General features: G+C 41.1%; 1 protein-coding gene across 5 annotated transcripts; it reads left to right on the top strand.

Moving 5' to 3' along the window:
- Position 1: 1 nt before the first annotated feature.
- Positions 2-5,483, top strand: SLC25A51 (solute carrier family 25 member 51). Of its 5 annotated transcripts, none has more exons than XR_003989249.1 (3): positions 2-129; positions 472-818; positions 2,864-5,482. XR_003989249.1 is itself a non-coding variant. In XM_030470720.1 (3 exons), exon 3 carries the CDS (start codon positions 2,879-2,881, stop codon positions 3,776-3,778), a length of 900 nt encoding a protein of 299 aa, XP_030326580.1. In that variant the 5' UTR covers positions 2-129; positions 472-652; positions 2,864-2,878; the 3' UTR covers positions 3,779-5,483. The 5 variants fall into 5 exon arrangements, 4 of the variants coding, with proteins under 4 accessions (XP_030326580.1, XP_030326579.1, XP_030326578.1 ...); XM_030470720.1 differs by having other exon boundaries at positions 472-652; positions 2,864-5,483; XM_030470718.1 differs by lacking the exon at positions 2-129 and adding an exon at positions 1,076-1,125 and having other exon boundaries at positions 634-652; positions 2,864-5,483.
- The last annotated feature ends 6,378 nt before the right edge of the window (positions 5,484-11,861 follow it).

Below are 11,861 nucleotides of genomic sequence, written 5' to 3'. Positions count from 1 at the left end.
CATCCCCCGTGTCAGGCAGCGCGCCTGCAGTACACGCCCGCGCGCGCGGCGGAAGCCGGTGGCCCGGCTCGCCGGCAGAAGCTCCCGTCTTCTCCCGCCCCACCGCTACCGCCATGGCAACGGCCGCAGGTACGTCCCGAGGCGGGCCCCGCCACAGGAGCCCCGAATCGGCTCGGCTCGGTTCGGTCCGACGCAGCGGTCGCGCAGGCGCGCTGTGTCGGGGGCGGGCGAGCGTGGTTCCGCTGGGAGCGGGCCGCAGCCGCCGCCCCGCGCTCCGCCGCGCCGCCGGCCTGACCTTGAGCTCCCTGCCGGGGCCCAGCGCCTTCGGGAGCGGGGCAGCGCCTCAGGCCCCAGCCCGGGAGGACGCCACGCTGCCGGCCGCCCCACCGGAAGGCCGGGCGTCTTCTCCCGCGGCCTCCCCGCTTGCGCCGCTGCTGCGGTCCTGATTTTTGCCTGGCTGTTTGCTTTTAGGTCGCCTGGCCCCGTGTCCCGGAGGGGCTGCGATCGCAACCGAACGTCTCCGGCACACTGGCGCCGCGGCCGGGCGGCCCTGCCAGCGTCGTCGGGAGCACTGAGGGCTGCTCAGCGGCACCAGCCCGGCGGGTTTTGCCCTGGCACAGCGACTCCGCGGAAGCCCCGCACCGAGAATGCAGTGAGTCTGGAGGCGTGGTTCGGGAGGGGCTCGGTGCTGCCAGCGGGCCGCTGAGCCCGAAGTGTTAATCTGGTGTTTGACATCGCCGTAGGTGATCGGCTGGAGAAACCAGTGGACAAATCCATCAGCCTTCTGTGCTGACACAGCTGCATGTAGTCAGGATTTGGTTAGTAATTTAGAGTGAACATTTCTCATGACGATAGAAGTGTGAGTTTGTAGCGTTAGTCTGGTTTACTGATTGAACAAGTGTTCAGAGTAATCTTAGACTGTGACTAGTCCAGGAGGAGTTCCTAAGCAGCACATTTGTTCCATGGCAGTCAGGATGACAGGAAACACTGCGATCTCCTGCAAGAATTGGAAGTACAGAGACATAATGCAATACCAGATGCCCTTTTCTTTATTTTTTTCCCTTGTGTTTTTCAGACGTAGTGGGTCACCTGCCATCATTTTGAAGGCCATGGTCATTTAGGCAGGTAAATGGGTTGAGATCTGTGTTTAGAAGCACTAGGTATGCATACCACATGATGTACAGACCTTGAATCAAGGAACCTGATGCCAAAAAGAATTGCATGTGCCCCTTTGCTCTGAGCACTCTGAATGCGGCTACTGCACTGAGGGGAACTTCTGTATATAAATGGGATATTGCAGCAGCTTCAGGTGTTCGTACATATAGGCAATCTTGTTAATTCAAAACTTTTTTTTGAGAACTGTTTTTTTAATGTTAAATTGTAATAAAGTGTCTGCTGTGCTATGGTACTTGTAGATGGCACAGGCCTTACAAAGTGTGTCTGAAAACAAGGGTTCTGCCATAAACAGTTCTGGGAGGATTTGAATCAGCTACAAAATCAGCTTTTTATAGTTGTTGAACAAGTAATCCCATTTTAAGTGATGAACAGGTGTTGCCTAGTAATGATTACTTTAGTACTTCTGTGCTTTGTGTGGTGGAACTGTCTCTGTTTATGTGTCCTTCAGGACCTCAGATTGAGCCAAGCTCAAGGTCCTAAACTTCGTGACAGAACGTGAAAATAAAGTGCGGGTTCAAGAAGCAATCTTTCTCCATAGATGAGGCTGCAGGTTAATTAACTGGAATGCTCAGAAATTTAAAAAAAAATTAGAATTTTTCTTGTTGTTTGATTTAAAGCTGTGATTACAGTTGTGTATTAGATTTGGAATAGAGTTAATCCTCTTCATAGTAGCTGGTATGGGGTTGTATTTTGGATTTGTGATGAAAATAGTGTTGATAACACCGGGATGTTTTAGCTGTTGCTGAGCAGTGATTGCACAGCGTCAAGAGCTTTTTTGTTCCTCATGCTACCCTGCCAGCAAGCAGTCTGGGGATGCACAAGAGTTTGGAGGGGATACAAAGTGGGACAGCTGGCCCTCATTGACCTAAGGAATATTCAGCAATAAAACCGGGGGAGGGAGGTTGGAGCTGGGATGCTGCTCAGGGACTGGCTCCTCTCTCTCTCTTTGTTGGTTTTTTGGTTGGTTTTTTTTTTTTCTGGAGGGGGGAGGTCCCCCTAAAAAGATACTTCTAAAATAAATCTTTTAATTGTTAAACTTTTTTGCTCACTTTTACCTTTCCGATTCTTGGAGGGGAGAGAGCGAGCATGTGATGTTTAGTTGCTGGCTGGGTTAAACCACAACCAACAAATTGTTATTTAAATTATCTGTTGTTTTCTGCCACAGAGAAAGGCAGAGTGGAATAACCAGAATTTGTAATGCTACAGCATGTATTTCATTTATTTATTTATTTATACTTAGGCTCTCTTTTGTCCCCACCACCACCATCCCGGTGATGTGTATTTTATTTGCATGATGGTAGGCCTTTCACTGTTTGAATTATTTGGCACAGTGAATGGGGAAATCCAGTGTATAAGCTTCCTCTTGTTAGCTGTGATGTAGCACTTGCAAAGTTCCTATCTCAGTTTCCTTCCCAATTTACTTCTATTTCAATTTGAAAATGTACAGAAAGGAAAAACTGCCACTTTTTCAAGTCTCTGAAAGTAGAGTAGAAAACTTGAGACTTGAGTAGAAAACAGTGCAACATCTGTGAAATCTGGCATTTGTCACTTTTCTCCTTCGTATTTTATGGGCTTTCCTCAGGTGTAACATACTGGATGCTGTTGGAATGATCCGCTAGTGTGCAAAAAAAGCTGTAGGGTCACCTGCAGCTCTGCTCATGTTCATTCTTTTCATTTTTTGATGTAGGTAAGGGGAACTGAGATGAACTATAGCAAGAAAAACAGTATGATGGATTCAGAAAGTTCTGCCCCAGTGAAGGCAAAGGAGTACCTAAGCAACAATGTAACAGCTACCTCTGGAAAACATTATCTTTGTGGCTGCTGTGCAGCCTTCACAAATATAGCAATCACTTTTCCAATCCAGAAGGTCCTCTTTCGACAGCAGCTGTATGGTTTGAAAACAAAGGATGCAGTACGTCAGCTGCAGAAGGATGGGATTCGAAATCTCTATCGTGGTATTCTTCCTCCCTTAATGCAGAAAACAACAACACTGGCTTTAATGTTTGGTTTGTATGAAGATTTCTCCTCCCTGCTCCATAGCCACACGAATGCTCCTGAACTCATCACTTGCAGCATGGCAGCAGTGCTTGCGGGGACCACGGAAGCTGTTCTTACACCTTTTGAGCGAGTTCAGACTTTGCTTCAGGACTACAAACACCATGATAAATTTACAAACACTTACCAGGCTTTCAAGGTACTGAAAGTCTATGGGGTGAGAGAATATTATCGGGGACTGGTGCCTATTCTGCTCCGAAATGGACCTAGTAATGCACTCTTCTTTGGCCTACGGGGACCTATTAAACAGTGTCTGCCTGAAGCAACTTCTTACAGCACTCATTTGGTCAATGACTTTATCTGTGGGGGGCTGTTGGGTGCCATGCTTGGATTCTTGTTTTTCCCAGTGAATGTTGTAAAAACTCGCATGCAAGCTCAGATTGGTGGTGAATTTCAGTCCTTCTCAAAAGTTTTTGTGAAGATCTGGCTGGAACGTGATAGAAAACTAATCCACCTTTTCCGAGGAGCCCATCTGAATTACCATCGTTCTCTTCTGTCCTGGGGCATAATCAATGCAACCTATGAATTCTTGCTAAAGCTGTCGTGAAAACCACTGTCTTCTTTTGGCTTCTCTGTTCATGTGGTTATTGGCACATACGATGTCACTTAATCCCAGGAAACAGTGCCTGCATAATATGAAAGGTAATTAGTCTTGGCCTTCAATATTTATGGAGTGAATGGTGATGCATCTAAACCTTGGTGAAACTAAGGTGAACTTTTAAAAGTATTTATTTGCTGGCAGGTGAGTTTTCCCATAATGGAGCTATTAAACAAATAAAAGGTTTAAAACAAAAGAAATTTAAAAATACTTTTATTAGTCCAGCAGCTTATTCTGTATCACTCCCAAAATTTCTTAATGCTTGGATAGAATGTGCTCCACTGTCCACACTGTAGATCATTAAAATCAAGGACGGGCTGATGAAAATTGATTCTCTTGCCTGATAAATGTCAAAATCTCAATTTAAGAACTGTATTTCCAAATGTTTTAGGGTCCTACGTACTTCTTACTGTTTAAAGCTAAAAGGACAGATTCAAATGGGGATAACTGAAGTTTAGAACTTCAAACTTAAACTAAGCCTACGCAACTGTTTTTTGCCAGCTGTTTTGATGCTTGGCTTTAAGACAAGTGTTTCATTCAGCAGTGTAAGAGTGGTTACCAAATGTTTTAATTTCAGTGTAAACTGACTCCAGTTCAAAGCGGAATCTGTGTATATGTACATGTGTGCCTTCGTGTGAAAACGGAAAAGCGGAAGGAATGAAATGGCAAATCTACTAACGCTTTAAAATGTCCTTCCTTGTTAAAAAAACCTTGAACTTGTAAACATGGAGTTTGTTCTACTTTTCGTGGTTGCTTGTTTGTTTGTTTGGTTTTGGTTTTTGGGGATTTTTTTTTATTGCTGCTTTTTCTGTTACTTGCAGCTATGGGGCTAGAAAGAAGATGCGCTTTCTGTAATGCTCATGAAATGAGTTCTGCTTCCTGCAGCAGAGAGAGTAGTTCACAAACACAGCTCTTTGTTCTGATGTATCTTGACTCTAGCAAACTTTTGTTTCATTTGAGCTGTGGAATAATGGATCACAACAAGTTACTTGAACCTGAAGCTTGGTGTTCTGCCTGCTTGATACATACTCTTGATGGTTCTGTAAGGCAGAATTGTATAGCAGCATTGTCAAGATGAGGCTTCTGGGTATTACTGACTTAAGTGGAGGTCTTTAAGTGTAGCAGAGATAACACCAAAGATTACCTTAGAAGCAACTAAATAGGAAAGATTCAGTGTTTGGAGATGTGTTTAAGGACTTCTGTAGGTGAGTATTGAAAAAGACTTAGAGAAACAGGAAGTATTGTGCATCTTACAGACTTGGGAGTTGAGAGATAAGACTTGAGGCCTTAGAGGAAGGGACAGAAGAGTAAGCATGACCATAAAACAGGCGAGGGTCTCAACAAAAAGCATTTGATTTTCCTGGGGGACTTTATTTTATGAAACTCTGTATGTAAAATGAAATATTTTGAATGATGAGGGGCAGGAAAGCTTTTAGAAACCGGTCTGAATTGGTCTTTTCATAAGGTTTGAATGGCTATTACTTTTTAAAATTTGAGTTTTCCATTTGCTAAACTGTCCCAAAACATTGATTCTAATCAGTGTGTTATAGTATAGTCCCTAGCTTGACAGTCAGAAATGGCCAGGCACAAGTGAGCATCTTGTATCTGAATGTTGTGATTATCTGCATTTAAATAAAATATTTACTGAATGTTTGTTACTGGCAGAATCTGATTTTTACCAGTGTACTGTTTTTTTGTAATCACTCCTCAATGGAATAAATAAATCTGCATCCTGTGCAAATTTGTTTCTCTGTGAAAGATGATACATACTCCTCTAATTTTCTAAGGGAAATCTGAAGTGTTTAGAGTAAGATATTAACATAAGCCTGCCACTAATTGGGGATTGGCAGCAAAAAGAAAGCGTGGTCCTGATCTGTTGCTGTCACTGCTTATGTCGCATGGTTAGATCGAGTGCACTGCGAGTCTGTCATGATGGAACAGTATTCAAGTATCATCTTTATAGCCACTGACAGTTTTACAACACAATCAAAGGAATTGTATGCTTAAAGTACAGATCTTTTATGTGTAAGAGGACGGATACTCAAAATCAGCAAAGAGAGGGATCCAGTGAGTTTTGGCACACAAGTTACTGTTTACAAAAGTTACAGAGTTTACAAGACAGGATGTGTAGTCAGTCTTCAAGAGAGCAGACAAGGAGTTGCAGTGCTTCAACTGTTTAATGCCCTTTGCCATGGTACAGCACAGGAGTGGGGTACTAAATGTTTTGCTGCAATGTCTCATCACTGTGTTGCTATTAACCCAGGACATTGCCTGAACAGCTAGAGAGGCGAGGCCTCAGCTGATGCCTTCTCTGAAAACATGTAGCTCATGTTTTGACCAACCTCTGAAGGAGAATTTTAAAACTGATTTCTGGTGCCATGATGCTCTTCTTCGTGGACTACAACAATAATTTCCAGCTAAAGAAGGGGAATTGGGAAGGTGAATTCCACAACAATAATTACAGGAATAGAGACTAATAGAACTAGACTTTGGATAATAACTGCTTTGAGCAAAAGATGGTAATATTGCAAAATATTGCTTTGTGGGTTTTCAGGCATATTTCTATTCCAGAGACCTTCTATACAATTTTTTATGCAAATCAGTTAATCAAGTTTAGCCAGTTCTTAGCTGTTTACAGAGGTGGGGTGTGGGGAAATCTTTTGCATGGGAAAGTAAACTAATATGAAGGCAACAGCTTTCAGCAGCTCTGAAATGACAGTGGCTGGAAAAGGCAAGAGGCTCCAGTAACAGCTATAAGAAGTAAACATCACATATCAGTCAGGCTGTGCTAGTTGAGTTAGATTTTTGTCATTGAAAAAATCTAACAGCACCTCTAACAACTAGAGGGACAGCTTTCTTCTCATTTATTATGCAGTAGGTTATGAGGGGTAAGAGAAGGCCACAAGCACTGACAAGCCCAAACTGCATTTTTGCAGCATCAGGGTAGGTAAACTGGATATAGTGATTAATTTTAGGCAGGGTCCAGACTGTTTATCACTGCCTGCTCTGGTGATCTGCATCAAACAGGGCTGTTGTACTGATGAGAGGTTTAGAGTCAAATTTTGACTCAGCTCATTTTCAGGAAAGCTTGATGGAGAAGCTCTACAGCTGGGTCTCCGACCCACAAGTTTGAGAACTGCATCAGCAGCTTAGTATTACCGCCTTTATAATAAAGCCAGGGCAACAAAGTATGCTCATTTCCTCAGCTGCTTAGCTTGTATTCCTTTGCCCAAGCTCAGATCCACCTTCTGATTTAAACCCAGGTGTGACATTGCTCCTATGTGTGTTGAAGGCCTGCCTCATTTACAGAAAACACAAGAGCAGATAACAAAGTGATGTGTACAATGTACCTTCAGTGTCCAGTGCCCCATGTGCCCCATCAGTCCTGCATGACTCTGTGACATTTATCAGCTCCTCAGGTGATAATGAGACAGAATTCAGTTTTTGTGCAGATGCTGTTTTCACTGTGCCTAAATCCAAGTGGCTTTACTGGAGCCCAAACCTTTCAAGTGGAAGATGGCAGCGTGTCACTCTCTGCACAGGCAATCCACGAACCTCTGCCTCAGATACAGCTATCCATGGCAAAGCAGACAGGGTATTTTCAGTCTCAGGCTGTTCCCCATGGGCAGATAGTTGCCTGCTCACCGCTGCAAGGCTCCTTCAGCAGAATTTTACGAAGAACATCAATGCTGCCTTCAAGGATTGGCTGTTGGAATGAAAGGAGCTCTCTACCCCACAGGTACTGTCTCGGGCAATGGAATGGTTACTCATACTTAGTTACTTGTACTTAGTTTGTAATTACCGTACTAGCCCCAGTATGTGTTCTGTTTTCTAGGCTTTGTGAGTGAACTGTTTCTTCTTACAAGCATGCTTGACAGTAAGGATAGTAGCAAAGAAACCAGTGGAGGGGAAGAGAGAGAGGTTGTTTTGCTCTAAACACAGTTTTTTAAGTCTTAGTTGTAGGGAGTAGGCAAGAACCAGTGAGCATTACAGAACACAGCTCAGTGTAAGATAAATACATTAAAATAGATTTTAATTCAGTGAATTATTAAATGCTTAATTTATTATGCAAGCAAGAGAAACTGTCCACCAATAGTCAATTACTGTACGGCTGTAAGTACAATATTTTAAGAGCAGTTCTGGTACTTCCTATACTATATTAAAAGGCTACAATTTTTACTATGAAATCTCAGGTATTTCAAAATACTCTACATGCATAATTTATCCTTGTACTAAAAACCTTAACTGAAGTTACTTAGTGCTTTAGAAAAATGCACCTTTGACTACGATCAGGAAACGAGAAGTTTCTTTTTCCTGCAGGCTGTTGACTTTTTCCTTTTACTCCAACTTTTTAGAATCTTGTAAACTAGATTTTTTAAAAAGCTTTCGTTTGGCAAGAATATTTCTTTTTTCTAAGAGTTCGCATTTCATAAAGCAACAAACCCATGTTTTATGCTATCAGGACCTTTTCCATATCAGTTACCCAAATAAAAAAAAAAAAAAAAAAAAACACCACCACCACACAAAGGAAAAAAAAAAAACCACCAAAATCAACCACCCCATCTCCCAAAACCCCAGAACAACCTGATGCTTACATTCTAATTCTGGTAGTAGGCAATCGAACTGTCCTTACCAAGACTTCTAAGAGTGCAAACAAACGTGTGCGTGTGTCTGTCCATATCACTGTGCTTTTCTTTCTATCCCCAATAGTTCTGTTTGGAGGTCACATTTTCCCCTGAACTACCCATGTTTGACAAGAGGGCCCATGCCCTGTGGCTGCATACATACTGAAATGAAGTTACCTCACACAGAGAAATGTCATGAATGTCATTGTACAGTCCCATTAATAGTTTCTCACCCTACCCACAAATGTCCAACAGTGCTGCTGTAATGGAATATTCAGAAAATGCATTCACTCCCACAACATACAGTCACTGGACTATTACAAAAGGATTACTAGCTTCAAACACTACTTTGGTTCCTGTCATTGCTCCTATACGTTGACATTCCTGTAGAGATCTTAATTACACAGTTTATCTGCTTTTGCAGATCAGCCATGCTGTGAATGGAGGAATTCTTTTACTACAGAAGCTAATGAATATGAAACCATGCATTTAAAAAACATACTGCATGCTTTACAATCGAGAGCTCTTATTCAGTATAAATACTGTAAAATTTATCAAGTGATAAACACTTGAATGGTCAAAAGTAAACATTTTAAAGAAACCTCTCATATAAGTCAACAGCTGATGTAGCTGTTAGTGCAGTCTTTCACCTACCATTTGAAACATTTTTTTGTATTTTTTTCAGGTTTATATAGTTATGGAAGGTTAAGAATTCATCTTTTGAAACATAACAGCAAGATAAACTTTTTTTTTAACTATCTAGAAATAATCCAAAGCTTACCAACAAATTACTTTATTAATTCAATAAGGCAAGGTAATATTCAGAAAATCACTCTTTCCACCAAGATGGTGGGTGGAAAGACATATCAGCTATGATATGCCTGCAACTGCGAGGCATATCAGTTATGAACTGTTGAACAGTATTTCAATAAGTGTTGCTTGAAATTCACAGGTAAAACAGATTAACTTTCATTGAAAATTTCCAAGTTGTGTTGAAAGGGAATAATCAAATAATCAAAACCTCAGATGACCTACTTATTCTAATTCAACTTATTACCAAGGTACTCAGAAGAACTAAGTAACATTTCTACAGCATACATGGACAGAATTAATCTTAAAACGCATCCGCTGGACATATTACAAACATCAAACCCCTTAATCAGGTCCATGTCAGCTTTTAGCATCAGTCTTACACTCTTGCTCAGCGGCCTTGGTTTCCAGAGCTGGGCAAGGCTGGTCAAGCCACGCTCAATGTTATGAGTGTCTCTTGGGAGTAAAATTTCTTTATACAGAAAAGCTAGTGTCCAGTGTTTCAGCACAATACTCTTGTAACAGTGGATCATGAGGTAGAATTAAAAAAAGTAACACTCAGTGCATATTAACAGGCATAGAATTAGTCATAAGAAGTCTACCAGTTCAACGAATTTCTGAGAGGAAAAACCAAAACCAGCCATGAAAACAAACAAACAGACCCAAGAACTGCTTTGATTTCCTGTGTGCTGCTTTACCTCCAAAATGAACACAGTTCAAGCCTATGAGAACAGTAAGATTTCTTCAGTTACCTGTAGTCCCTTCAATGATGTTTAGTAAAACAGTGAGAAAACAGCAGCCTAGAAGCGAGTGCTTAGGGAAAAAATCATCTTAGTCCAGTGTAGGGACAGGGGTAGAACCTGTTTATTACTAACAGGCAACAACTTTTAATGGAGGAGAGTGCAGAGAAATGCAAGTGTTCATACAGCCACAATGCACTCTGTTTCAAAATACTTCAGGAACATGAAACTTAGCACTTCCACTGGTCTAATACCAAGAACACAGTATGCAGAAGTTTTGCCACACAGTTAATAGTTTTGTGGGTTTTGTTTTGTGTTGTTTTGTGTGGGTCCCCCAGCAAACAACTTAGCTCCTCCTTTGCGTAACAAACTTGTGTTCCACAAACTGTCTCAAGTTTTGTGCACACTTCACTCCTGCTGCTTTCAGTTACAGATGAGAGAAGTCCCCCTGAACTTTTTCTAACAAACCAACAGATGCAAGTTGCCATATATGTAGTTTCGGTTCACAGGCTGTTACACGTATGCAAAAGGAGCTGGGTGCCAGTGAACGTGATATGTTTCTAACTGGTCTCAGATACACTTGCATATTTTATTTAGTTATTTCATGGCTTGGGCAATTAACTTAAAGTGAATTGTATTCCTTGCACAGAGTACCAAAAGTATTCAAAAGGTACAAGTGTTTGAACTTCAGTGTCACTGTTACACAAAATAGGACATCTCACCTTATTTATCATTTCCTTGGTCTACTTTTGAGTTCAAGACAATAGTTTCAGCAACAAAATTGCTCAGAAGATATGCTCTGTAACACTTCAACTTACGAGTTGCTAAGAAGACTATGGGCATTCATTTGCACTTTAAGTTAACTGAGTATATTTACTTTAAAAACTATTTTTCCTCCTCCAACTGGGATGATATTCTACTGAGACACTGTCACCAAATCATTCTGTTAAAACCCATGAGAACAGAAAAGTTAGGACTTTTACCAAACAATAAACCAGAAATCTGTCAGCTGTGCTGACAGTGCATTAGTCAGATGCAGAAGGACTACTAGACGTGATAAACAAGATGAAAACCCAATGCAGGAGTAATTAAGTCCTCATTCCTCAAATTACCAAATACCCAGTATTGAAGGCTTTTTAATACTAAACAATTTCTTCAAAAGATGAAATTTAAATTTTTTTTCTCATGATGCAGAAGAACCTTAAGTTTCAATGACTTCTCCACCAACACCCACTGTATATTGCAGTAGTATTTTCTACCTACACAAATTCAAAACTACAAAAGGATCATCAGGCTTTGTATTTCCAGCTATCTCACCTTCACCAATGTCTTCTTTTTCCTTAGACATGTGTTTCTTAAAAGGCTGTGTAAAAAAAAGCATGCTCTATTGAGCCAGAGAGAGTGAAATCTGAACACCAAAACACGACAGTCCTTTTTAGGTAAGGTTTTCTGCTGAATTGAGTGTGCAACTGGTCAGCAAAACCTTAGTGAAATACATTGGAAAAAAAAACCAAAAACCAAACCAAGCCAACAAAATAAATAAATTAAAAAAAAAACCTAAAAAAAAAAAACCCAAACCCAAAACCCCCCCCCCCAAAAAAAAACCAAACCCAAACCCCAAAAAAACCCCAAAACCACAAAACACAAAAAACCCACCACATTTTAGAACATATAAGCAATGAGAATATTATAAACCAATTTGGATATACAAGACTGAAATAACTATTTAGAAGGTTAGCTATATTAACTCGAGGGCTAAAACTTGGCATTCATACTTAGTATGTGATTTAACAGTAAACATTAATGTTTTTCACATTGTATGAAAAGCCCAGTTAAATCCAAATAGATCTGACTATA

This window comes from Strigops habroptila, chromosome Z, assembly GCF_004027225.2.
Source record: "Strigops habroptila isolate Jane chromosome Z, bStrHab1.2.pri, whole genome shotgun sequence".
NCBI classification, from domain to species: Eukaryota; Metazoa; Chordata; class Aves; order Psittaciformes; family Psittacidae; genus Strigops; species Strigops habroptila.
Note: the sequence above shows the minus strand (reverse complement) of the source record. Positions and strands in the feature narration are given on the sequence as shown.

Coding starts and splice junctions, on each gene's coding strand:
- SLC25A51 (XM_030470720.1), top strand. CDS start 2,879: ATGAACTATAGCAAGAAAAACAGTATGATGGATTCAGAAAGTTCTGCC.